General features: G+C 40.0%; 1 protein-coding gene across 4 annotated transcripts in view; it reads right to left on the bottom strand.

Moving 5' to 3' along the window:
- VPS13C (vacuolar protein sorting 13 homolog C) overlaps positions 1-27,288 on the bottom strand; it is a 483,673-nt gene that overhangs the window by 82,023 nt on the left and 374,362 nt on the right. For all 4 annotated transcript variants that reach the window (XM_029575527.1, XM_029575524.1, XM_029575525.1 and 1 more), the window contains 6 exons: positions 26,670-26,751; positions 24,912-24,981; positions 17,585-17,696; positions 14,814-14,927; positions 11,601-11,737; positions 969-1,050 (listed from right to left, as the gene is read on the bottom strand). In XM_029575527.1, the coding sequence (XP_029431387.1) occupies positions 969-1,050; positions 11,601-11,737; positions 14,814-14,927; positions 17,585-17,696; positions 24,912-24,981; positions 26,670-26,751 (597 nt within the window). The remainder of the gene's footprint in view (positions 1-968; positions 1,051-11,600; positions 11,738-14,813; positions 14,928-17,584; positions 17,697-24,911; positions 24,982-26,669; positions 26,752-27,288) is intronic.

The following is a 27,288-nucleotide window of genomic DNA, read 5'->3' as shown; positions in this document are numbered from 1 at the left end:
TTTTTCCAAACATCAAAGAGTTTAAGAGACAACAGGAACTGAAAGTAAGAGGACCATACACATTAAAATATAAGCCATCAGATAGAGAGCATTACCTAAAGTAGATTTTTGACAGTTATTAATCAAAATGATGTTGCTTACATGTGAACTTTGTTTTGCCAATGGCAGCAACTCACACAACACAAACATGGCTACATAAAGTCTGAGTATATGCTGGAAGAGACCCAGGAAACTAGATCAACTGCCAGTCAGTCTGATGGTGAGCAAAGATGGAAAATGAAAATAAACTCCTCTCACACAAAGAAAAAGACAGGCTGTGCGACTCCACCGAACTCTTGTCAATAGAAGATTAACATTACAGGTAAGCAATTTTAATGTCTCTGATATCAAGTAGTTTCAATGGAGGTATGAAAGCAGACTGCTTCGTAGATATCTTCCGGCATAAAACAATCAAATTTGAAAGAAAAACATGGAGTCGAAGAAAAAGAACAACATTAGGAGGACCTCAGACCTAACTTGATATTGTTAGCAAAGCAGAGGGCCTGCCACAATTGTCAGAGTGAAACACAAAAAAGGAGGACTTTGAAAGGAACTGAAATGTCTCACTATAGAAACAAAGAGGAAAAAAAAAAGAAAAATGAGAAACATCTCCTAAAACAAAACTGACATGGTTTAAAAAAAACCCAAACACACCACACAGCAGAGATCTGGTGAGATGCTCTTCCCTAAAAACAGACAAAATTGATCTGAACTGGGAGCTGATCCAGTGTTGTGCTGGAGCCCTTCTGTGTATGCTCAAAAGTTTTATATGGAAAGTTCTCCAAATGTTCCAACAAGGACATGTAACTTGTGTCACATAGCAGCCTGTCATTCAAAAATGGTTAATTCTGCCATCACCAAGGTCTGGGAAGATATTTACAGAATACTTTTAAACTTTGTAAGTGGTACTTTAAGTTTACTGTACTTACTTGCTCACTGTAATGTCTAACAACGATCCTCATTAGCTGATCCCTCTTGTAAAACTGATATCTCACTTCAAAGCAAGCAAGTCTAACGGAAAGTAAAGGGCAAGATTAAAACATTAAAAAAAAACAACCCCACATTGTATTGTAACTTAAAGTACTTTCACTCTAATTGGCATGCATTTGTAACAATAACCAACTCTTAAAATCCCTTTATGTGCATGATATTTTTCAGTGTGCATGAATACATATTTGATACAGGACACATAAGAGTAGTAGTATATATATTTTTATTTTGAGTAGATAGTAAATATATTTCAGTGTTAAATTAGGGATGTAAAATATTCACCAGACAGGTAACAGGGTAAGCAGTCTTACTATTTAGTCCATTTAAAATTAGAGGGCACTATCTGCTGCAGGGACAGGCAGAAGTGGGTTGGGCTTGCACCTGACTTCAGCAAATACCGGCTAACTTCTGGGTTTGCCCTTTTCCAGATGGCTGCATGGCTCCTTGGGTTGCACCCACATTGGGGCCAGCTGGGCCACTTTCCCCAGACATGTGAGCATGTCTGGGGACTCAGCAGCTGCAGGCCAGACACTGCTCTTTACCTTTAATGTTTAAATGATTAATTGTTTTAATATCCATCATTTAAACAGTTAACTTTTAAAATAGTTACATCCCTAAATTAAATATTGGCTTGGCATTGTGTGCTTGATTACATTATTCTAGATATAGACAGGTCTACTAGGTACATCTGTATCCTTTTCATAAATTGGTTTACTTTACATGGATGATTTCTGGTAGTAAGATCTTTTATAGTCGTTACTATAAACCACTACAAGTTAACCATTTAAAATTTCCCCTAAGTTGTGCTTTGTTGCACAAATCTATCACTGCAATTTAAACCTTACTTTAACACATACCATTTTTCCAGCTTACATTGCAACTGCTGCACTTTCTGCCAACTTATGAAAACCACCATAGTGACATAATAAATGACAGTAGATACTGAACAAAAATGGCCCCATCCAATCTACCTAGTTGAGAATAACCTTTTATCTACCCAATCTCTTACCCACCTAAAATCATACTACCCTTATAAACCGGTTATCAGACATAGGAGTCGCAGGACCCGCCCTCAGATGGTTCGACTCTTTCCTTAGCAACAGAGGCTACAAGGTAAAAATCAATAACAAAGAATCTCCTCGCACTAACTCCCCATTCGGAGTCCCCCAAGGATCCTCATTATCGCCCACTCTGTTCAATATCTACCTACTCCCTCTCTGCCATTTACTCTCAAAATTAAATCTGAAGTTCTACATATATGCAGACGACGTTCAAATTTTAATCCCCATATCTAACTCACTGGATTCAGCCCTCAAAATATGGAATTCTCACTTGCAAACGATCAACCTCTACCTCTCAAGCCTCAACCTGGTGCTTAACACTAACAAGACAGAACTCCTGCTCATCACCCCAGAAGGTAGTGCCTTCCATCAAAAGCTACACACCAACACACAAATTTCCCACGCAAGAGACCTTGGAGTCATAATAGTCACCTGAGTCTAAAGAAATTTATAAACCACACCACGAAGGAGTGCTTCTACAAGCTACAGGTTCTCAAAAAACTCAAGCCGCTTCTCTTCTATCATGATTTCAGATCGGTCCTCCAAGCCATCCTGTTCTCTTACTGCAACTCCATCTTACAAGGTCTTCCTGCAACTACAATAAAACCCCTCCAGCTGCTTCAAAATGCGGCGGCGAGAATCCTGACAAATACTAATCGGAGAGAACACATCTCGCCCATATTAAAAGATCTCCATTGGCTCCCAGTAAACTTTAGGATTCTACATAAATCACTTACTATTATTCACAAACACATTCACCACCAGACGCCTCTTGACCTGCTACACCCTCTCAAACTTCACTCTACAGCCAGACCCTTAAGGGAAGCCTACAAAGGATCCTTACACGTTCCCCCTATCAAAGTGGTGCACCACTCAAACATCAGAGACCGGGCATTTTCAACAACAGGTCCCTCCATTTGGAACTCCATGCCCCCGGACCTCAGGCAGGAAACCTGTCTCCTAACTTTTAAAAAGAAACTCAAGACATGGCTTTTCGGTCGAGCCTTTTCCTGTTCCTAGTCCAATAGCATGACTCAGATCTGTTCCCATCTCCACCATATTTAAATTAGCACTAAGACTCGCTAATACATCATAACGAAATTGACTCCTTGCCTCCCTCCCACAACCCCACCTGTATATAGTAAACTATCTCTGTTCTCCCCCCTTTATTTTCCTATCCCCAGTTTCTGCTCCCTTGTTATAATGTAACTTTATGCTTCATCAAATTTTATCTTTTGTTAATTGGTTATGGTTAACTGCTTAGTTCGATGTAAACTGAGTTGATTTGATTTGTATCAAGAAAGTCGGTATATAAAAGTCTTAAATAATAATAAATAATATCTGTTCCAGACATGGAAAAGCCCAGTGTCATCATAATAATGGCCTTCCCATGCTTTCTTTGAGCCCTAATAAAGTCATATCACTGCTGTTTAGGCTGTAACTGCTCTTTTGTGCAGGTTATCCCAATACACTCCTCCATCCTCTTGCCACTATAGCTCCTCTATGCTTATCCTCAATTCTGCTACCATTTTTGTCTCCACTACCAACTCAGGTATCCACTATTCTCTTTTTGTGGAAAAATATTTCCTGTATTTCTCCTGAGTCTTTCCCCTTGGAGCTGCACATCATGAACTCTAGTTCTGCAACTTCCTCTCTGTTGAAGCAGGTTTGTCTCTTGTGCGCCATTAATTCCTTTCAGGTATTTAAATGTCTCTGTATCACATCACTCATGACTCTCCTCTGCTCTAGGGAATACATATGTAGGTCCTTCAGTCTCATCTCATATGGCTTTCAATGCAGTCCCCATGCCTTTTTGGTTGTCTCTATCTAAACCACTATAACCCTCTAGCCTTTTTGAAATAAAACTTGCATAACTAAACACAGTATTCTAGTTGAGGCCTTGCCAATGACCTGTACAGAGACAGAGACAATCACCTCATTTTTTTCTGCTGTTCATACTTCTCCATATACATCCAAGCATCTCTTGGCTCTGGCTACTGTCGTATCACACTTTTTCACTACCTTGAGATCATCAGACACTATCATCCTGAGGTCTATCACCTGGTTAGTGCACATCAGCTCTTCAACTCCTAACGTGTACTGCTCCCTCAGATTTCTGCACTCCAAATGCATGACTATTTTTTCACATCAGATCTTAACTGCCAAGCTTTTGACTACTTCAAGCATTTTTAGATCACTTTTCATTCTGTCTATTCTCTCAGATATGTCCGCTCTGTTGCAGATATTTCGGTCATTTGCAAAAATGAGAAATTTGGTCTTACTTATTAATTTACTTTCTTGGAGTTCAGCCAGACTTGTCCAGAAGCATAGGTTTATGCTTCCCTATCAGTAGATGGAGACAGAACAGGTTTACTAATGTCACCCCTTTTAGGGTTCTGGGCTGACCTCAGCCTGTTAGTATTCAATGTAACAAACTAAACACTGTCCAACACTCCCTACATTCGTTCCCCACTCCCACTCAACTAGGGGACTCTCAAGGAACATCATATGACTTGGGCCTCCTAAACTAGGAAACCAACATGTGAACTCAAACAGGTAGAACTAAGCCAATCACAGTAAAGCTCTGCTGGTCTGGCTGAACTCAAGGAAAGAAAATTAACAGAAATCCACATTTATGTTTGCTCTTCATCCAGCCAGACCAGACCCTCCATCTTGCTGGGACACTGCCAATGCTTCTCTCAAGACACCTGAGCCAAAGGTCAACTCTTCCCTGGCTTGAACTAGAATGGTATTCCTTATGTTTTTATGTATCAGGGTTCCAAAAAAGCATGGCATGAAAGTTACAACTCAAAATAGCAGTAATACACTTGCATGGGAGTAACCTGCATAGAAAGACATTAAGTATTTCAGAAAACAAGGACAATATTCAAAAGGCTATGTTCAGCTGACATTTGACGTTAGTTGGACAAACACCAAGGCTTGCATTTCCCACCCCATCAAGCTATTAAATTTTAAATCTGTAAGTCATGACCCCCTTAAAATTTAGTCAGATAAAGAGAGGCAGCGTAGGGACATTCTAGGATTATGGCTTTATCAGGCTAGCATGGAATATCAATGTTAGCAAGATACAGTTATTCAACTAATTTTGGTTGCAAAACTCTAAGACCTAAACTTAGCCAGATAACAAAACATCCAAAAAAAAAAATCAACAAACAGCAGGTACACAGTAGTTGATCCTCATCCCTATATGAATAAAAAATGTTGATTGGGCACGTATTCCCCCTCCTGCCCCCAATATAATTTAAAACTCTGCTTAATTCTAAGTGCTGCTAACTCTGACAGCCACTTGTACTTAATATTAACTTACTCATTGCATCAACACATTTTAAATTAAATGTGTGCATAAATTACACCAATTTTCAAAACAAACTTACGCAGATCAATTCTGCTTTGAAAATTACCCCACCAAAACACAATTACACCTGCTAGTGCGTGTGCAGAAAGTTTTGAGTGGGAAAGTTTTGTGTGCAGAAAGTTTTGAGTGGGAAAGTTTTGTGTGCAGAAAGTTTTGAGTGGGAACAGGGAAGAGGCAGGCAACTACAGACCGGTTAGCCTCACTTCGGTGGTGGGAAAAGTAATGGAGTCACTGCTGAAAGAGAGAATAGTGAACTATCTACAGTCTGGAGAATTGATGGACCAGAGGCAGCATGGATTCACCAGGGGAAGATCCTGTCGGACAAATTTGATTGACTTTTTTGACTGGGTAACCAAGGAATTGGATCAGGGAAGAGCACTGGATGTCATCTACTTGGATTTCAGCAAAGCTTTTGATACGGTTCCGCACAGGAGACTGGTGAATAAAACGAGAAGCTTGGGAGTGAGTGCCGAGGTGGTGACCTGGATTGCAAATTGGTTGACGGACAGAAAACAATGTGTGATGGTAAATGGAGCCTTCTCTGAAGAGAGAGCGGTTTTAAGTGGTGTGCCGCAAGGATCGGTGTTGGGACCGGTCCTGTTCAATATCTTTGTGAGCGACATTGCGGACGGGATAGAAGGTAAGGTTTGTCTTTTTGCGGATGACACTAAGATCTGCAACAGAGTGGACACGCCGGAAGGAGTGGAGAGAATGAGACGGGATCTAAGGAAACTGGAAGAGTGGTCGAAGATATGGCAGCTGAGATTCAATGCCAAGAAGTGCAAAGTCATGCATATGGGGAGTGGAAATCCGAATGAACTGTACTCGATGGGGGGGGAAAGGCTGATGTGCACGGAGCAGGAGAGGGACCTTGGGGTGATAGTGTCTAATGATGTGAAGACAGCAAAACAATGCGACAAGGCAATAGCAAAAGCCAGAAGAATGCTGGGCTGCATAGAGAGAGGAATATCGAGTAAGAAAAGGGAAGTGATTATTCCCTTGTACAGGTCCTTGGTGAGGCCTCACCTGGAGTACTGTGTTCAGTTCTGGAAACCGTATCTACAAAAAGACAAAGACAAGATGGAAGCGGTACAGAGAAGGGCGACCAGGAAGGTGGAGGATCTTCATAGGATGACGTACGAGGAGAGATTGAAGAATCTAAATATGTACACCCTGGAGGAGAGGAGGAGCAGAGGTGATATGATACAGACTTTCAGATACTTGAAAGGTTTTAATGATCCAAAAACAACGACAAACCTCTTCCGTAGGAAAATAATCAGCAGAACCAGGGGTCATGATTTGAGGCTCCAGGGAGGAAGATTCAGAACCAATGTCAGGAAGTATTTCTTCACGGAGAGGGTGGTAGATGCCTGGAATGCCCTTCCGGAGGAAGTGGTGAAGACCAGAACTGTGAAAGACTTCAAAGGGGCGTGGGATAAACACTGCAGATCCATAAAGTCAAGAGGCCGCCAATGAAGAGTGGGTGACTCGCCAGAATGATGGCTATTGACACAATACCCTTATTAAATAAACATACACATGCTTACTGTGACTCCTACATCGCTCTAAGCTTCAACAGCAAGAGGTAATGGAAAAAAGGATTTGCACTCACAAAGAGGGGAGTAGCTGGCTTGTTACGGCGGTTACTACCCCAAACCAAATATGCCTGATACTTCACTTTCAATGCATATACAGCATAGCTCTCTGCTTCAATGACAGGGGAGAAGAATAACTGATACTTCACACATCCAGCAGAGCTCTCTGCTACAACGGCAAGGGAGAAGAAAAAGGGTTCGCACTCAAAACGCGGGGAGTAGCTGGCTTGTTACGGCGGTTACTACCCCAAACCAAATGTGCCTGATACTTCACTTTCCATGCATATCCAGCATGGTTCTCTGCTGCATCGGCATGGGAGAAAGACTGATACATCACGCATTTCCAGCATAGCTCTCTGCTTCAACGGCAGGGGAAAAAAAAAATTAACAAACAAACAACAAACAACGGCAGGGGGAAAAAAAAAACAAAAAACTGATGCTTCACGCATATCCTGCATAGCTTCAACGACAGGGGTGAAGAAAAAAAGGATTCGCAATCACAAAGCGAGGAGTAGCTGGCTTGTTACGGCGGTTACTACCCCAAACCAAATGTGCCTGATACTTCACTTTCAATGTATATCCAGCATGGCTCTCTGCTTCTACAGCAGGGGAGAAGAAAAAAAAAAACCAACAAGAGCTGTACAACATAGTCTAGGTAAAACAAATAAGCATGGGTGTAGCTTGCTTATCGCGGCAGTTACTGCCCCTACTACCCCTAACTAATCAAGCTAGATATTTCACTTGCATGCAGCTCCATCACTGCTCTCTACATTAATGGTGGGGGTGGAAGGGGAATAGAACAAGGAGCTAAGAGTAACAGATAAGAATGAGAGAAAAAATGTGTGAGGCTTGCTGGGCAGACTGGATGGGCCATTCGGTCTTCTTCTGCCGTCATTTCTATGTTTCTATATATGTTTGTTTAAGTGCAAACTGCTCCCCCCCCCCCCCCCAATTCAATCCTCCCTCCACCTTTGCTCACTGTGGGTAAACTTGGGCATATATAGGCAATACCCAAGTAAATTTATACACATAGGGGCAGATTTTAAAACCCCTGCGCGCGCCGGCGCCTATTTTGCATAGGCCGCCAGCGCACACAGAGCCCCGGGGCTTCCTGTCGGGGGCGTGGCGGGATGACGCGGCGTTTAGGGGGCGGGGCGCAGCGTTCCCTCCGAGGCCGCTCCAAAATCGGAGCGGCCTCGGAGGGAACAGGCAGCGCGCGCTGGGCTCGGCGCGCGAAGGTTGCACAAATGTGCACCCCCTTGCGCGCGCCAACCCCGGATTTTATAAGATACGCGCGTATCTTATAAAATCCAGCGTACTTTTGTTCGAGCCTGCTGCGCGAACAAAAGTACGCGCTCGCGCAAGTATTTAAAATCTGCCCCACATTGAATAGGCATTTCCATGTACCATTTTTTATCACAGAAATGCCTTTGAAAATTACTCTCTACAAACACAAGAAACTAGGCCCATTTTGTGTGAGGTTAACACTAGAGATGTGAATCGTTTTCCATATCGTCTTAACGATAGAAATCGTGTGGCAGGAGAAGAAAATCGTGTTTGGCACGATTATTTCGTTGAAAAATCGTTAAAAATCGTTTTTTCCGATTAGTGCGCACTAACTCGGAGTTAGTGCGCACTAACTCGGAGTTAGTGCGCACTAACTCCGAGTTAGTGCGCACTAACTCCGAGTTAGTGCGCACTAACTCCGAGTTAGTGCGCACTAACTCCGAGTTAGTGCGCACTAACTCGAGTTAGTGCTCACTAACTCAAAATGATACAAATAGACACTTTCCAGGTCACTGAAGGTCAGTTAGGAATGAATATGTGTTCCTATTGGCTGGCAGCCCTCTTATCTATTGATGTTACCAAGGTTACCACTGAGGTGATGGTTGGGGGGATGGGAAATGGAACTGGAAACTCATGAACACCAGCAGAAAATGAAACAAAGTGTTCACACTTCCCAGGTCAGTAAAGGTCACTTAGGAATGAATATGTATTCCTATTGGCTGGCTATGCTCTTATCTATTGATGTTACCAAGGTTACCACTGAGGTAATGGTTGGGGGGATGTGAAATGGAAACAGTTGGAAGCTTGACATGTGATGATCAGCACTCACGTGACTAGAACTTCTTTGTTTATTATTTTTGTTAGCAGACACGTGCATGTTGAATTTGCCAATCACTGTGCATTTTAGAAAGATGGTCCTGGCTGGAACTGTACACAGTTCAAATATATGTAATTGATTGTTGGTAAGTGTATTTTTTAAGTAGCCACACTGGCACAAGTATGTTTACTTTTCCTCCTACTTAACTCACTAGCTCAGCTTTGTAAGAAGGGCTTCTCTGCTTGAGTGAGGGTCAGGCAGCTCCCCCCTGTCTGTGAAGCCAGCCTCTCACTAGTAATGCAGGGAGGGAGCTGTCTCAGACTTCACCATCCTCCCCCCCCCCCTCACCCACACACAATTCACTAGCTGGGACATGGGGGAAGTCAGGAGTGAGGGTCAGGCAGCTCCCCCCTGTCTGTGAAGCCAGCCTCTCACTAGTAATGCAGGGAGGGAGCTGTCTCAGACTTCACCATCCTCCCCCCCCCCTCACCCACACACCATTCACTAGCTGGGACATGGGGGAAGTCAGGAGTGAGGGTCAGGCAGCTCCCCCCTGTCTGTGAAGCCAGCCTCTCACTAGTAATGCAGGGAGGGAGCTGTCTCAGACTTCACCATCCTCCCCCCCCCCCCTCACCCACACACCATTCACTAGCTGGGACATGGGGGAAAGTCAGGAGTGAGGGTCAGGCAGCTCCCCCCTGTCTGTGAAGCCAGCCTCTCACTAGTAATGCAGGGAGGGAGCTGTCTCAGACTTCACCATCCTCCCCCCCCCCTCACCCACACACCATTCACTAGCTGGGACATGGGGGAAGTCAGGAGTGAGGGTCAGGCAGCTCCCCCTGTCTGTGAAGCCAGCCTCTCACTAGTAATGCAGGGAGGGGGCTGTCTCAGACTTCACCATCCTCCCCCCCCCCTCACCCACACACCATTCACTAGCTGGGACATGGGGGAAGTCAGGAGTGAGGGTCAGGCAGCTCCCACCTGTCTGTGAAGCCAGCCTCTCACTAGTAATGCAGGGAGGGAGCTGTCTCAGACTTCACCATCCTCCTCCCCCCCCCCCCCCTCACCCACACACCATTCACTAGCTGGGACATGGGGGAAGTCAGGAGTGAGGGTCAGGCAGCTCCCCCCTGTCTGTGAAGCCAGCCTCTCACTAGTAATGCAGGGAGGGAGCTGTCTCAGACTTCACCATCCTCCACCCCCCCCCCCTCACCCACACACCATTCACTAGCTGGGACATGGGGGAAGTCAGGAGTGAGGGTCAGGCAGCTCCCCCCTGTCTGTGAAGCCAGCCTCTCACTAGTAATGCAGGGAGGGAGCTGTCTCAGACTGGTATCAGGGTTAGGGCACTGTGTGCAGGAAGATCACAACACTCCTGGTATTAATAGGGATAGGGCACTGTAAGAGATGACTGTAGTAGATTGAATAAAGATCTGATGTTTCTGCTCTCCTCACACCAAACAAAAACAACACACAAGCAGAGAAGCCCTTCTTACAAAGCTGAGCTAGTGAGTTAAGTAGGAGGAAAAGTAAACATACTTGTGCCAGTGTGGCTACTTAAAAAATACACTTACCAACAATCAATTACATATATTTGAACTGTGTACAGTTCCAGCCAGGACCACCTTTCTAAAATGCACAGTTATTGGCAAATTCAACATGCACTAGCATTTCAGGTGCCTGCTAACAAAAATAATAAACAAACAAGTTCTAGTCACGTGAGTGCTGATCATTACATTACTTTTTTTGTCAAGCTTCCAACTGTTTCCATTTCACATCCCCCCAACCATTACCTCAGTGTTAGCCTTGGTAACATCAATAGATAAGAGCACAGCCAGCCAATAGGAATACATACATACATATTCATTCCTAAGTGACCTTTACTGACCTGGGAAGTGTGAACACTTTGTTTCATTTTCTGTTGGTGTTCGTTAGTTTCCAGTTCCATTTCCCATCCCCCCAACCATCACCTCAGTGGTAACCTTGGTAACATCAATAGATAAGAGGGCAGCCAGCCAATAGGAACACATATTCATTCCTAACTGACCTTCAGTGACCTGGAAAGTGTTTATTTGTATCATTTTCAGTTAGTGCGCACTAAATCGAGTTAGTGCGCACTAACTCCCGTTAGTGCGCACTAACACGATTTAACGATTTTTAACGATAAATCGTTAGAATTTCTATTGTATCGTGTTCTATAACGATTTAAGACGATATTAACATTATCGGACGATAATTTTAATCGTTGAAAAACGATTCACATCCCTAGTTAACACATGGAGGCTAGAAAAATCCACTATCGGTAGGAATAAGGTAAGAGGTTATTGGATAGCGCTAAGTGTTTGGTGAGAGTGTGAGGATAACAGTATAAGTGTCCTCAAATAATGGTTCAATGCCATCAATGGGCAATGCAGAAGTTATTTACATCAACTTACTTGAAGATTAAGTCATCGACATCAGTAAGAGTAGCACCAATACTTTTTAACAGAAGGTTCACAGAATGGATAGCGAGAATTTCTTGTTCTTTGTTCGATTCTTCTCCACCTGCACCCAATGACAGGCTCAAATGCAGCTAATAAGATAAAAAATTATATTTCAAAACTTTCACATTTTTTGTTAAAGACACTGAATAATGCAGAACAGGTCTTGTTTATGTACATCTTGTTTAGTGCCGTGGAAATGCAACATGTTAGTTTAAATGCAAACCATGTCATCAATCTAACACTTTGTATTTCCTTACGAAGAATGCACGTGTGTGAACTTCATGAAAAGAAATTTACAAACTAACAAACCTAAAAAAAACAAAACAAATTCCACAGTGGATTCACAGCTGCAAAAAGTGCAGCAGCTGTGGGTTTATTTATTTAAAATCTTTTATATACCGTCGTTAAGTAGTATACCATCACAATGGTTTACAGTCAGGCACATATATACATCTTTGGAAAATGCATAAGTTAATACTATCTATAGGAAGTGCCAAAGTCCAGTAACATAGTTTCATAATAAAGACTATTTGCAAAAGGTTAAAAATCTTGTCCTTTTTCTATGTTTCTCAGTTTTAATTGCACATATAACTATCGGAGTGTATGTTTTGTTTTAATAAAACAATTACTGAGCAGAAAGGTGTTGTGTTCTGATGTTCTGCTGCCAGATTTCATATTCCACTATTCACCGCTCTCTTTGTAAAAGGCTTGCTTGAAAAGCCAGGTTTTTAAACTTTATTTTGAATAGTTTAAAATCTCTCTGTAGTCTAATTTCTAAGGGCATGGTGTTCCACAGTATTGGTCCAGCTAAGGATAGAGCCTGTTCTCTAACTTGGGTCAGTCTTGCTGTTTTAACCGAAGGGATGGTTAGGAGTGATTTGTTAGCAGATCTGAGGTTTCTATGTGGGACATGAACATGTAGTGCTGTGTTCAGCCATTCTGCTTTTTCGTCGTGAATTAATTTATGTATTGTGCAAAGTGTTTTGTATTGAACTCTGTATTCGATGGGTAGCCAGTGTAGTTTTGCTAGAGTTTCAGTAATATGATTTTTTTTTTTTTTTTTTTACCAGTAAGTATTCTTGCAGCAGAGTTTTGCAGTATTTGGAGTGGTGTAACTGTTGTGTATGGTAATCCTAGGAGAAGGGCGTTTCAGTAATCTGTGCTAGCAAATATTAGTGCTTGTAAGACTGTTCTAAAGTTTGTCAATGTTAGTAAAGTTTTTAATTTCCTGAGAACCATGTTTGGCGTATTCTTCTTTGACTTTTAGTGATATGTGTTTGAGGCTAAGTTCTGTGTCAATTATTACACAGTGGTTTCGTACTTTTTCAGTTAATTCTATTTTCTGATTATTTTTGAGTAGAATTGAGGTTTGGTCGATCGTCAGATTTTTTCGTTCTAAATGTAGGAATTCAGTTTTCTCGATGTTAATAACTAATTCCATTTGGTTTAGTAGCTGTTTGATGATGTCTAGGTACATGTTTGCTAGAATTAGAGTTTTTTCCAATGTGTCTTCAATGGGTAGTAGTAATTGAATGTCTTCAGCATAAATGTAGTGTATGACTTCCAGGCCTGCCAGGAGATGGCATAGTGGCAGCAGGTAAATATTAAATAGTGTAGCTGAAAGTGCTGATCCCTGTGGGACTCCTGTTTGTAGATTTATTTTCTCTGACAATACATTATTTATACAGACTTGGTAAAATCTGTTACTTAGGTATGATCTAAACCAGGCTATATTTTTTTTCTGTAGACCTATTTCTTCTAATCTTTTTAAAAGTATGTCATGATTTACTGTGTCAAACGCTGATGATAGGTCTAGTATCATCAGGATGTAATGCTTTCCACTATCGAATCCTCTCAGGATGTTGTCCGTCAGTGAGAGCAGCAAGGTCTCAGTGCTGTAGTGTTTACAGAATCCATGTTGTGCAGGGTACAGAATATTATTGCTATCTAATGCTCAGCCAGTTGCTTTTGTACAGTTTTTTCTATTAATTTTGCAATTAGTGGTAAGTTTGAAACTGGTCTGTAGTTGCTTAGGACAAAGGGGGTCGCTGTTTTTTTTTTTTTTTCATGAATCAGTAATTTTTAAAGCAGAAATACATAGGCACCTTTCCCTTGAAATTTGCCACAAGTACAAAGTACTGGTGCTCACTTGCACCTGCTTTTTCCATGCAATTTCTGTGCATACTTTTCCTTCCAATTGAAATGTGCCCCTGGGAATACAGCTAAAGGCCCGAGTGTTGTGGAAGAAAACGTGGACTTTTAGCTGCATTGAAGGAGAGCAAATTTCAGACAGTCAATTAATGCATGCAAAATGCTTTCCATCCACAAATTGCTTTAAAAATAGATCTCTAAATATGTACAAGTTTCATCACTTTTAAAGAGATATGTGCGCATACGTTTGCTTTGAAATTTCTCCCATCAATAGTACTTGCATAAATTGCCCTTACTATCCAGATAATGTAAGTTTCCTTTATAAACTTACAAATGTCATGTTTCCATCTAAATTTACCCAGACTATGTGGAGGCATTCTGAGGGGCAAGGTTGGGGAAGAGATTTTACTTAATGGTAAATGATTAAGTAATGGATATTTTGTTTGGTAATAAAGTTTTTGTCAGGGGTAGTGAACATGGAAGGAAATTTAAATACTGTGGTTTGTCTAAGTCCCAAATGTAGACAAGCCATATAAATATGTACGTATTAGTAATAGTACTGAATGCTACAAAAGACATCAGGATTAGGCACAATGAACAGAGACAAACAAAGATGTCCATTTGGCTTGGGCTACTATACCTATCTAACACATACGTTTTTACATGTAGGTTAGCTAGATAAGTTTATCTGGCTAACTCACTTAGCTGATTGTTTCTGAATATTGACCTCACTGTTTAAAGGGCTCAATTTTCAGCATAGCAAGAGGCAAACATGATCAGTATCAAACGTGGCTCTTTCCATTTCAGGCAGAATGAATTACAAAAAAAGATATAAAATGCTGATAATAAAACATTTTTATTTTATTGGAGAGTTATGAGGTTGTTTTTTTTTACTTTACACAATTATAATCTAAGTAAAGAATGTTTGTCTGGGTTTTTTTTGTTTACAAAAAGAATACCCTATTACTTGTACAACTTTTGCCTTAATACCATTTTCCCTTTACTATAACATACCTTTACAGGAGAGATATGGAAATGCTCAAAGAAGTTGAAAGTTGACATGGCAGATATAGAAGAATGCAATAATTCTGTGTTAAGGGCATCCAAATCATTTTGAATTAACTTGGTCTGTTGAAAAAACACCAATGATTTAATGCTGACATTGATCAATTCTATTGCAAGTAAATTCTGTCTTTTTTGAGGTATGTCAGTGAAATGAGGTAGGGCTGAGGTAGGATTGTAAAACAGGAGAAAGAATTGTGTGGAAGGTAATGTGGAAAACGTGGAAACGCTAAACAAATACTTTTGCTCAATATTCACAGATGACAAGATAGGAGAAGCAATTGTTGGCAGGGGTACATGGGAGGGAGGCTCTTGTTTTACCAGAGTTACAAGGATTCAGATGGAGCCAAAAAAATTGTTTGCGTCTGAAGTTTGTTATTAGATAAACTATTAATACACAGCCAAATTTCAACAGTGGTTAAAACCTCATTTTGTCATCTTTGATGGATTCACCAGTTTCCTCTGTCACAGCATGACTTAGTTACATTAGTACATGTTATAGTTACAAACTAGATTGTTCTCTTTACAAAGGAGTTTGGCTGGCCAACCTCAAGAGACTTCAGCTTATATAAAAAACAGCTGTCGACTTGTTACAGGGATCGAAATATGGAATCACATTAGTCCTATTTTAGAAAATTCATATTGGTTACCAATGAAGTTCAGACTACATTTTAAGATTTTGGAACTGGTGTTTAAGCGACTGAATGGAAATGGACTGCCATATTTGGCTGATGCTTTGGCATGGCACAAGCCTACTCAGGTTTTATGTTTAGTTTTGCAGGTACTCTGCTGTCTATTACACAGAGATCTACTTTTATTTATTTGATTTAGATTCTGCTTTTCGGCACTTGAAAGCAGATTACATTCAGATGCTGTAGGTATTTCCCTATTCCCAGAGGGCTTGCAATCTAAGGCAGGGGTGGCCAACTCTGGTGCTCGAGAGCCACAAACAGACCAGGTTTTCAGGATATCTACAATGAAAATGAACGAGATTTCATACAGTGGAGGCAATGCATGCAGATTTATCTTATGCATATTCAATGTGGATATCATCAAAACCAGGTATATTTGTGGCTCTCAAGGACTGGAGTTGGCCATCCCTGATGTAAAGCTTAAATTTACTAAGCTGTGATATAACAAAGCAACATAGTAGTGACAGCAGCAAAAGACCAAATGGTCCATCCAATGTGCCCAGCAAGTTTTTTATAGTAGTAACTGCCACGCTGTGCAGGTTGCCCCATACATTCTGATAAGGGTAGGAGTAACTGTCACTCTGTGCCGGTTACCCCCAAGCCTTATGTTAAGGGTAGCAATTTTTTACAATCAAAACCAAGCAATTGTCAAACTCATAACAAAATTACTGCTAGCAACATTTTTTACAGAGTGAGCAGTCTTCTTGATAATTCAGACAATGCTGCTTGAATGTGGTTTGCTTTTGGTCTTGGCCATCGACGCAGTCCTGTGCTTTATCCCTAATGTCTGCATATCAATATCCCAGACCATAAAAGTCAGGGGACTAGGCTGCCTTCTCAATCCAAATCCCCTTTTTCATCTGCCGTTGAAGCAGAGTGATGTTGCAGTTGTGTCACAAGCATCAAGGTTAACTGGTTAAGGGTAGTAACCCCCATGCCTTCTATTAAGGGTAGTAACTGCCACTCCGTGCAGGTTACTCCCATGTATACTTTTCTTCATTTTCAACCTCCAGTCTTTAGGGCTGCACAATGTTTATCCCATGCCCTTTTGAATTAGTTTACTGTTTTCATTTTCACCACCTCTTCTGGAAGAGCATTTCATGTTTCCACCACCCTCTCTGTAAAGAAATATTTCCTGATGCTGGTTCTGAGACAGCCCCTGTTGAGTTTCATATCTTTACTTTAGATCTACAGTTTCCTTTCCAAAAGAAAACTGTTCAAAGTTCGTGCATCATTAAAACCTTTCAGATATCTGAAGGTCTGTATCACATCTCCCCTGCCCCTCCTCTCTTCCAGGGTATACATATTTAGATCCTTTAGCCTCTCCTCACAATTCTTCAGATACTGATCCCATACCATTTTAGTTGCCCTACTGTGGACTGTCTCCGTTCTGTCTTTTATCCTTTTTGAGATAGAGGTTGCAGAACTGAACACAGTATTCCAGGTGAGGGCTCACCAAGGTCCTGTACAATGTGTTCAGTTGTCTATTGTGAATTATTTTATGATAAATGACTAGAGCATTTGGTTTCTAGGGACAGGACAGGCTTCCTCTTCCATCCCTGTTCATATGCAGACTGTAAACTGTTTATAGCAGGGCACTTTTGTGGTCATGTGATTCACCATGCATGGGGAAGAAGATAGCAGGGAGAAATGTCCCACAGCAATACAGCAATGATAATAACACCAGAATACTTTAATTCTAACACGGATTATTCACTAAGGTCCATTATGGGACGCAATGTCGTCTGATTTTCAAGAAAACCAGAATATATAAACAAACCTAAAGACTAAAATGTACAACATATGTTTGATGAATATTCATCATGAATATCCTGAAAACTGACCATTTTGTGGCTCAGAAGGACTGGAAGTAAATACTCTGCCTGTGGTTTAACCCCTTTTACAACGTCCCTCTTTATAAACTACAAGTGTGGAGCTAGGAGAGGTTCCAGTTCAGTACAGGTCTAACAGGAGGTAGAACTTCTAGAGGAAAAATACAGAAAATCATTTGCAATATTTTTTTTAAATTACCCTCTGTTTTTCAGTTTCCTGGTCTGTAGCTGGAGTGAACAATGCAAAAACTGCACCCAGAAATCCTTGATCAACTTTCAGGGCCATCTCCTGGATAAGAACCATAAAGTACCTGTGAACACAAGAAAATGAATAGCAGAAAAAGCTGATATTAAGCACTTTTTAAAACATTTCTCTTTCATAATTTTAGTTGCATAATATCTTAGCACTAATTGATGTTTAACAAAATACCATAATGTATGTGAGGTATCATTAAATTCCTCATTAATTCTCTTTTTAAATAATGTGATTAAGAGTTAAAAGGATGTATTTATAGATGCAATGACTCACTGCAAGATCATCAATAGAAAATTTCAATTAAAGAGATCATTTTTCTGTTTCAAACATACAAAGGAGAACATTCTAGCACGTTGTGTGACAGATAATCCAAAATACTATAAATCTCGCAAGCTGTCCACAAAAAACAACCTCTTTAATGGGTACATTGCTAAAGGCAGACAATTACCGGTAGCTATTTAACAGGACCAGGGAAATGCTCATCTTACTCCTCCCTCCAGTCAAACTGAATAGAATAATTTAGTACAAAAAAAATTCCACTCCAAGTTTGCAAAGCAATGGACTTGCTCAAAGAGCACTTATTGTGGATTATTCATCCAGCACATACAAAGTAATAAAGAATGGGAATGAAATAAGCAGTAAATCAACGCCTACTCACTAGCACATAGTCCATCAAAAGACCCTCAAACCAAGCTTAAAATATAAAATATTACAATAAGAATTTTCAGTTTCTCCATCCTCTATTATGTACTAAGTTATTTTACCCATGTTATTTTACCCATGTAATCTGTTCCAAGTTTAATACCCTGTTCTATGTAACTTGCATTCCTCATGCTTGTCTTTTTCAGTTACAATGTAAACCGAGATGATATGCAAATTCTGCATGAATCCCAGTATATAAAAATGTTAAATTAATTAATTAATTAAATACATCAACTAAATAGTTCTGGTGACATAAAACAGACTCATGTTGTATAAAATGTAACCAGGGACTGGAGATGTACATATTCCCTCTCACATATTACTGAATGTGATGTAAGTTCAGACACAAACTGTTCTCTCCACGTTGTTCTCAGATCATAGCTAAAACTGTAGGATCATGCGTTTCCTCTTTTTTTTTTTTAGTGCTGCTTCTTGCGTGCCAGACTTATATACACGCTTTTCTTGCTTTCATGGCTTCTAGCCAAGCATTTTACCACTTTTTAAAATGATTAATTTGATCTGATGTGCATGCGAATAAATATGACTGTGGAGGTGGGGACTGTGCTTTTGTCACAACGAATGAATGAGAATTTCTAATAATGGCTCAAGAGAATAGAATAGTGGCAATTCAGAGATATTAAGTTTTCATGATTTTCATGACTGTTCCTTCGTTACAACAAAGCCGACTGGCAAGAACTCGGTCTCGTGCATTCTCTATTAGACCATTATGTGGCATGCATTACCTTAAGAGTTATACTTAATTGCAGATATAAAAATATATGGGAAGCAAGGCTTATTTATTTCAGGAGGCTTTTGAAATAATTGAAGGTTAATTTTACCAATGATAAAATGTATATTTTATGTTAATTAGTTATTAATGTATTTTTTGGTTCATTTTATGATAGCTGTTCCATTTTAATGCTGTGTTTAGAAACTGCTTTGTACATTATGTTTGCTTAAGCGGTATATAAAATTTTTTTTTTTTTAATAATACATTTTACTTTCAGTGGTGAAGGAAGAAATCCATAACTCTAAAGTCTTCAACACCAATGAATAAAGGCTTCATATTTTTTCTCTGTGGCTTCTCAAACTAAATGCTCTGTTTGAATAAATGTGTGTGAATTTTATAAACCTTGTAACCATTTACAATATGATTTTTCTATGCTTTTTCTGTTTCTCTCAAATACAGAATACTGTTTGTATTTTAAGGTTCTCTGCTATTTATTAATTATAGCTTTGCTAAAATACCTTTCAGAAGCACATAAACATATGAATGTGGAAAGTTAAAAAGGTTGAACTACTGGGATATAAGAACGGAGACAGGAAAGGAAGTGATGCCACCAATTCTGATGGAGGCCTAAAATTTTAGCTCCTCAAGGGCAAATACAAAAAGCCAAATCAATATAAATACATCTGCTATTAGAAATCCTTAATGCCATCTGGAGATGTTAAGAAAGAAAAATCAATAAAAGATTTTGGAAGTGGAGAAGGAAGCAGGGTATGGACCCTGAAACAACATGTTCCTATAGCAGCATGAAGGAAGATAAAAGAGAGATCAAGCTGCATAATGACAGTGATTCAGATAATGAAGAACTCATGCAGATCTTAAAAGCTTACAGAGAGAAATAAATTCAGACCCCAGCTCAGTAAAATTGTAGATCTTAAATACAATAAGAGAGAGGTGAAGCAATATCTCTGAGCTAGATAATCAAGTGGAGGAAGCAGAAATAAAAATAGATGAGCATAGTGAAATGCTCCAAACATTACAGCAAAAAAAGATACAGGTAGATTTTAAAAGCCCTATGAGTGCCAAAGCCGAGAGATAGGTGTAGAAGTTACATGACCAAATCAGGAAGTCACAAAAGGGGCGGGGAATGGGTGGGACATGGGCATTCTGGGTCTGTAACCTGAAGTATGCACGCGCCGGAGTCCCCTACAGCGTAACTTTCCTTCTGCTATGAATGACGTGCACGTTTTAAAATAAAAGAAAATCAGGGCTAGTCAGCAGGGTTTGAAGGGTTGGGGCTAATAGGGTTAAAGGGAGGCTATCTAGCTAGGGGAGTTAGGAAGTTGGGAGCCTTTACCTGGGTGAAGTATAAACAGACTGGGGAAACTGGTAATTACGTCGACGCGCATATCTAAGAAAATCCCCCAGCTTATGCGGTAGAGCCAGCATTTGTGTGCACAAATTTGCATCTGTACAAAATTACGTGCACATGTATGCACATACAGTCGATTTTATATCATACGCGCATAAATGTGTGTATGTTATTAAATAGCTGTGACCATTCACACTAGCTGCCATACGCGTATACATGTACACCCACACAGCTGTTTAAAAGCTGCCATCCCCGTGAGATGGACACTTCCCTTTCTAATTTCCTTTCTTCCATTTATTCTTTTTTTCTTGATCTCATTCTGATTCCTCATCTTTGTGTTCCTTGGGTGGAAACATGTTAAATCTGGAGCCTGCAGCTCAAGTTCTAAATTCATTATCCAAGAAGTTATGGGTAAGTGTAATTAAGACTCCGTGATTAAAATGATTAAAATCTATATAATAAACTTAAAAGTGCTACACTTACCTCATAAACCCCAGCAACTATTTAAGAAATAAAGTTGTTAAAAGTAGATGTTACTTTTATACAGGAGGTGTACCTTAGGAAAGGAGAGGAGTGGTGCCTGAAGGACAAGGGAATCAAGCAGATACACTATGCTATTAATTGCCAAGGACAAAAAAAAAGAATATTATATTTCAAAATGAGCTAGATCTTCAGGTAAAACAAAGTAAAAAAATAAATAAATAAATTATGACAAATAAGATTTTCCTTAATGGGATGCTCCAGGGAAACCCTATCATTTGATCTAGTAGTTATGCTAAAAATACAGAGCAAGATGTATTCCTTGATTTTCTTCTGAAATTAATGGCTTTCACTACAGGCCCTATCATAGTGGGGAAAATTTAAATTTGACTCTATTTCTGGAAATAGATAATTCTGCACCTAGGGCAGATGGATTAGGCAGAAGGATAATTTTTAAAAGATTTTGAAAGATTTAAACATGTTGACACATAGAGGGACATGAAACCCAATGGTAAAGACTAAATCTTTTTCTCACAGCCACATAAAACCTAAATCAAGAATTTACTAGGGATTGCATTCATTTTCAACAAATGCGCAATCCGCAACATATAGGTCCCTATTTGCTGCATTCGTGGGTCCACGAAACATATGGCGAACCCCCACAAATGCAAAATATCATTAATGAATAAAACCCGCACCCTCCTGACCCCCCCCCCCAAGACTTGCCAAAAGTCCCTGGTGGTCCAGCGGGGGTCCTGGAGCGATCCCAGTCGGCTGCCGGTATTCAAAATGGCGCTGATAGTCTTTGCCCTTACTATATCACAGGGGATACCGGTGCCATTTGTCGGCCCCATCACATGGTAGAAGCACAAGATGGTGCTGGCCGTCCATTGCTCCTACCATGGGACAGGGTCTGACCAATGGCACCGGTATCCCCTGTGACATAGTAAGGGCAAAGGCTATCGGCGCCATTTTGAATACCGGCAGCCGACGGTGCGAGTGCAGGAGATCGCTCCAGGACCCCCGCTGGACCACCAGGGACTTTTGGCAAGTCTTGGGGGGTCAGGATGGTGGGGGGTTGTAGTTAATTAAATTTAAAGGGTTGGGATGGGGTTTTGTTTTCCCAACTTTAATGGGAACGAATGCCGAATTCAACTAATGAATGAATCAGGTTCCCCCCTCCCCCCCCCCAATGAAACGAATGCAATGGATTTGGGTCCCGATGAATACAAATACCAAATTGGACCAATACGTCCCTTCTGCACATCCCTAGAATTTTCTATATTTGTGTAGCTAGACTATGGTCCAAGCTGAACCATAGTATCTCTGGTCAGTCCATGCTCCAAAGTGGGTAGAGCTGGAGGACATTGAAGTAGGAGCTGGTCCCTTAACTCTAGTATTTTAAGAAATGAAAAAAAAAAATCAATATCAGAGATTGGAGCTAACAAAAAAAAAAAAAAAAAAGTACTTTAAATGACATGGGAGATGTTACGCAGGAGGTGATACAGGATGCTTTAAAGTGACAATCAGGGGCACCTAATTAAGACTGCAGTAAGGAAAAAAAAAACAAAACTCAATCCTGATTTCAGAATTAAACAAAATTGGTATCCTAGAGAATCTACACAAAAAAAAGGAGGGCCTAAAAAATGTGTATGAGAATTAGAAGAAACTATAAATAGGTTGCAAGAGATAAATTTTAAACTGCAGAGAACTAGGTAGGTCGATTATGAATGCAGAAGAAAGCAGACAGAATTCTAGTATTTAAACTTAAAACACCAGGCAGTTATAAGAAATATAGCTAATAAATTAAGAAATGTTAATGGAACCAAACTTGGAAATTAGAGGAAATAAAGTCTGCAGAATTTTTGGAACGTTATATACAAAAAATAAATCAATTAGCAGTCAAGACAGATAGCTACTTAGCTAAACTAAAAATGCCAGAGTTAGAGGAAGCAGCAAGTGATAATAGAAGATAAGGCCACACTACAGTAAATTTTAATAGTAACCAAAAGCCTAAAGTCTAATAAGACTCCAGGGCTAGATGGTATATTGGGTGAGTTTTATAAATGCTTTCAGCTAGATGCGCTCCTGGCTTACTGACTAAAGCATGGATTACAGTACAGTTATACCCAAATCCAAAATCCAATAAGGACAACATTGAATGTGGTTTGTATAGGCAGATATTCATCTTAAATGTAGATGTCAAGTTACTGGCAAAAACTTTAGCTAATAGACTTTCTCATCTCTACCAAAGATTCTGCATCAAGATCAAGTAGGTCATTATAGGTAGGCAGGCCTCAGTATTTGAAGAACAGTAACCCTGATTCACCTGGACAGAAATTGTTGCTGATTCACCAGCAACTATTTCTGTCCAGCTATCAACGATCTTAGCAACAGATGTAGAAAATGCATTTGATAGGCCATACTAGACATTTTTGGATAAACTGATAAAAATTGGATTTAGTTGTAACTTTTTGCACTGGGTATATAGAAGCTTTATGCAAGCCCCAAAGTGACTGTTAAAGTAAATGGAAGGCATTCACTGTTCTTTGCAATTAGGAGCAGTAGGTAAGGCTGTCTTCTGTCTCTCTTGCTTGTTTCTGTAACTATGGAGCCAGGGCAAATCCAGATACTGCAGGGATACATGTAAAAGGATAAAGTTACATATCATCTTTATTTACCGATGATATTCTTTTAACTATATTCCATCCCCCCTCCCCCCCCCATATTTCACTACATAATATTTTGAAAGTTAGATGGGTATGGGAAAGTGTCAAGCTTGAAAGTCAATCGTGTTAAGATGGAAGCTTTAAGCATTAACCTAAACAAAATTTTCCATTTAAATGGGGTAAATTAATGTATATAGTTCCCTGTACCAAACTAATTACCCAGACTTACTGAGAGCTTTTGATAAAGATATGTTTTACTAGTCCAAATATCAAATCTCTTGGTTTTAATAGTAGTTAGTGTCAAAATGAACATTATCCTTAGATTACTTAATCTATTTAAAGCTTTGCAGTAAACACAGTAGTGATGGCAGAAAAGGACCAAATGGTCCATCCAGTCTGCCCAGCAAGCTTCTTATGGTAATATCTGTTGTGCAGGTTACCCCCAAGTTTCTCTTAAGAGTAGTCTGTGCAGTTACACCCATAAAAAATTGCTGCTACTGCTGCTTGACTTGCTTTTGTACTGCCTCTCTCTCTCACCAGTCACCATCCCAACCAGTTTACGTGTGTGTGGGGGGTGACCGGTGAGAGGGGGAACTGACTAGGGTGACATGTGGGGGAGAGAGAGGCAGCCTGGTGTTTATGGGGGTAACTGGGGTAACTGCCACACAAACCAGGCTGCCTCTCTCTCTCACCAGTCACCACCCCCATCCAGTCTCTATCCTGTCACCCCCATACATTAACCCCAGTCACATCCACTCTCACCAGTCACCCCCCCCCCTCCATCCAAACACACAGACACCAGGGGAATTCAAAGTATGCATGACCAAAAATGCCAGGGCCCCTCTTCTAAAATACAAAGGGATTGGCAAATTCAAAATATGTATTTGCATTACATGCTTTTGCTGACTAGAACTTGATGCTATTTATTGCATTACTTGTTTGTTTATACTTGTTACCAGGCACTCCCCCCACAAATACCACCTTGCAATCTTGGCAGCAAAAACAACTAAGGAGACAGCCAATGAGAATGTAGAACTATACCTCTAGCTAAAGAACTGCTCCCCAATTGACACTTTTTAACTTATTGGTAACAATTTCAGTTAGTGAGCACTAAGTCCTGTTAGTGCTCCCTAACTCAGAAATTAAGGAAACCTGAAAAAAAACAACCCTGAACCATTTTAAAATAAACTCGAATAGATAACCTGAAACGAAAAAGACATGAAAAAAAAAACTGTGCACATTCCTAATTACAATCATGAAATCTACCTTTTAGTGACATTTTCCAACACAATGAAAATTTATTCCATGTGAATTGCTTACTTAAATTGTGTTACTTTACTGTATTCGTTAAATCTTGTTATGATGCTCACATCAATAAATGGCCTTGGCTCTGTAAGAAATTACAAATAATTAAATAAATTCTTTACAATAGCAGCTCAAAACTGATTCCTAAATTTCACAATCAATAGAAAAATGTAGTTAAAAGTTAAAGTAGTAAATAAAAGGTCAAGAACAATAGCCCAAGGAAAGTAAACCCTGCTGTCTGGCAAGGTTAATGTTACCCTGGCAGGCTAATAAAACAAGTTTCCTTACTGTAAACGGTGTTTTCCATGGATAGCGGGATGAATTAGCCATAACATGCAGGTGACATTCAGTAGCACCGAATGGACCTCTCTCATATAGCTAGTAGAGCTTTTGCTCTATTGATTATTTTCAGGAATTCCTGCTCAATTTGTTGCCTTGTGAGCCCCTTCAGGTGGATATTTAGTATAGTTAATTCATCCTATCTATAGAAAACACCATTTACCATAGGCAAACTTGCTGTTTCCATCAATAAGCAGGGGTGAATTAGCCATAACATGTGGGGAGTCCCGAGCTGAGGGTTATAGATCAGCATTTGCTGAATAAGCAACCTGGGCCCCACCATGGAGAGAATACTACTGGGTCAACAGGCTACTCAAAACTACTTGCCCAAAATTTACTGTCACTCTTTTAGAGACCGTCCATACAGTAATGGGACGTAAAGATGTGTACTGACAATCATGTTGCAGCTTTGCAGATGTCTTTGAGAGGCATAGCTCACACATGAGCCACGGATGCAGCCATGGTTCTAACTTGATGAGCCTTGATGGTGTCTAATTTAAAGGCCTGCTAACCTATAGTAGTGCATGATGCAGACTGCCAGTCAGTTGGACAATGTACATTTGGCCACAGCTATGCCCAGCTATTCAGAACATAAGAGTCGAAAAGCTGAGAAGAGTGGTGATGAGGCTGAGTTCTTCTTTGTAGTAAGCCAAGGCCGATTTACAGTCTAAGGTATGAAGGATTCTCTCACCTTAATGTGTATGTGGCCTCAGGGAGAATGTAGGTAGCACTATGGCTTGATTAATATGGAAAGCTGATACAACATTTGGTAGAAACTTCAGGTGGGTTCGGAGCACTACCCTACTGCGAAAGAACTGCATATAAGGAGATAATGAACTAAAGTCTGAAGTTCACTGACTCTTTTGGCTGGGATTACTGTGACCAAGAATATTACTTTCCATGATAGATATTTGAGTGAGGCCATTTCCAAAGGTTCAAAGGGCAGCTTTATCAGTTGTGTCAGTATAACATTTAGATCCCATGAATGGAAGGTTTTATAACTAATGGTTTAAGTATGCTACATCATGTTTCTATATTTAACCCAGAGATCAACTTTCTGGCTTATGCCAGAAAGTAATTGGGCAAACCTATGGTCCTAATCAGCCATTGTATTATATATTTGTATTTTCCTGTTTCTAGTTATGTTTGGACAAAAGGAGGATAAAACACATACTTTTAAGAAACAGAGGAAAGAATATTGTTATTGGGGGAAGAGAAATGTCATCTTTGGCAGTGAGAAAGGAAGATATTGAATTATGTGGGAGAGAGAAGAGAGAATCCATCTTGAGGAGGGTGGGAAGAGCAAGAGGAGAAAGAGAAATGTGTCTTTGGCAAGGGACCATTTTCTAAGATGTCGTTCCTAAGCTAAGCAGTTTCCTAGATTGTTTTCACTCTGCTGTAATTAGAAACATATTGTGCATTCATATACTTTACCTGAATCTAAAGCTATTGACTTTGGAGGTGCTACAGGATGAAATACAGCTGGAAACATAGCCCCTGGTAACTGGTTATCAATCTGAAAGTACAGCAAAATATTGAAGTCAAACTGTAAATATAAAAGGAAAAACATATTGCGTTCTCATGTAGACTTGAAGAACAGGAGACAATATGGTTTCTGATCTAGACAGTTATACTGGTTTATTGTGCAAGTGTTATACTATGCGGAATGCCTTGCGTATGCTAGTCCTGCCACATGTAATACTGATACCAAAAAAGAATGCTTTTCACGATGTGCATTATAAATCATCTATGGAATTTATATTAATCTGTGCTTTTATGAAGTTTCTTTAAAATAAAAATCTAATAAACAAGAACATATTACTTCTCTCCATCCATAAGATGCAATTTAATGCATTTGTTCTCCTATACAAACATAATAGAAAAAATAAAGAATTGGGGTCAGGCAACCCTATGATTTGAGTTCTTCTTTGTGCTTCAATATACTATTTCTGTGTACAGTATTATTTATACAGTTCCACAAATATCAATAAGCATAATATTTATTAGAATGTCACTCATGCTTTGTGAAATACCAGCAGGCATGTGAAAACAG

This window comes from Rhinatrema bivittatum, chromosome 13, assembly GCF_901001135.1.
Source record: "Rhinatrema bivittatum chromosome 13, aRhiBiv1.1, whole genome shotgun sequence".
Taxonomy (NCBI): Eukaryota; Metazoa; Chordata; class Amphibia; order Gymnophiona; family Rhinatrematidae; genus Rhinatrema; species Rhinatrema bivittatum.
The sequence above is the reverse complement of the archived record's forward strand: the minus strand, read 5'-3'. Positions and strand labels throughout refer to the sequence as shown.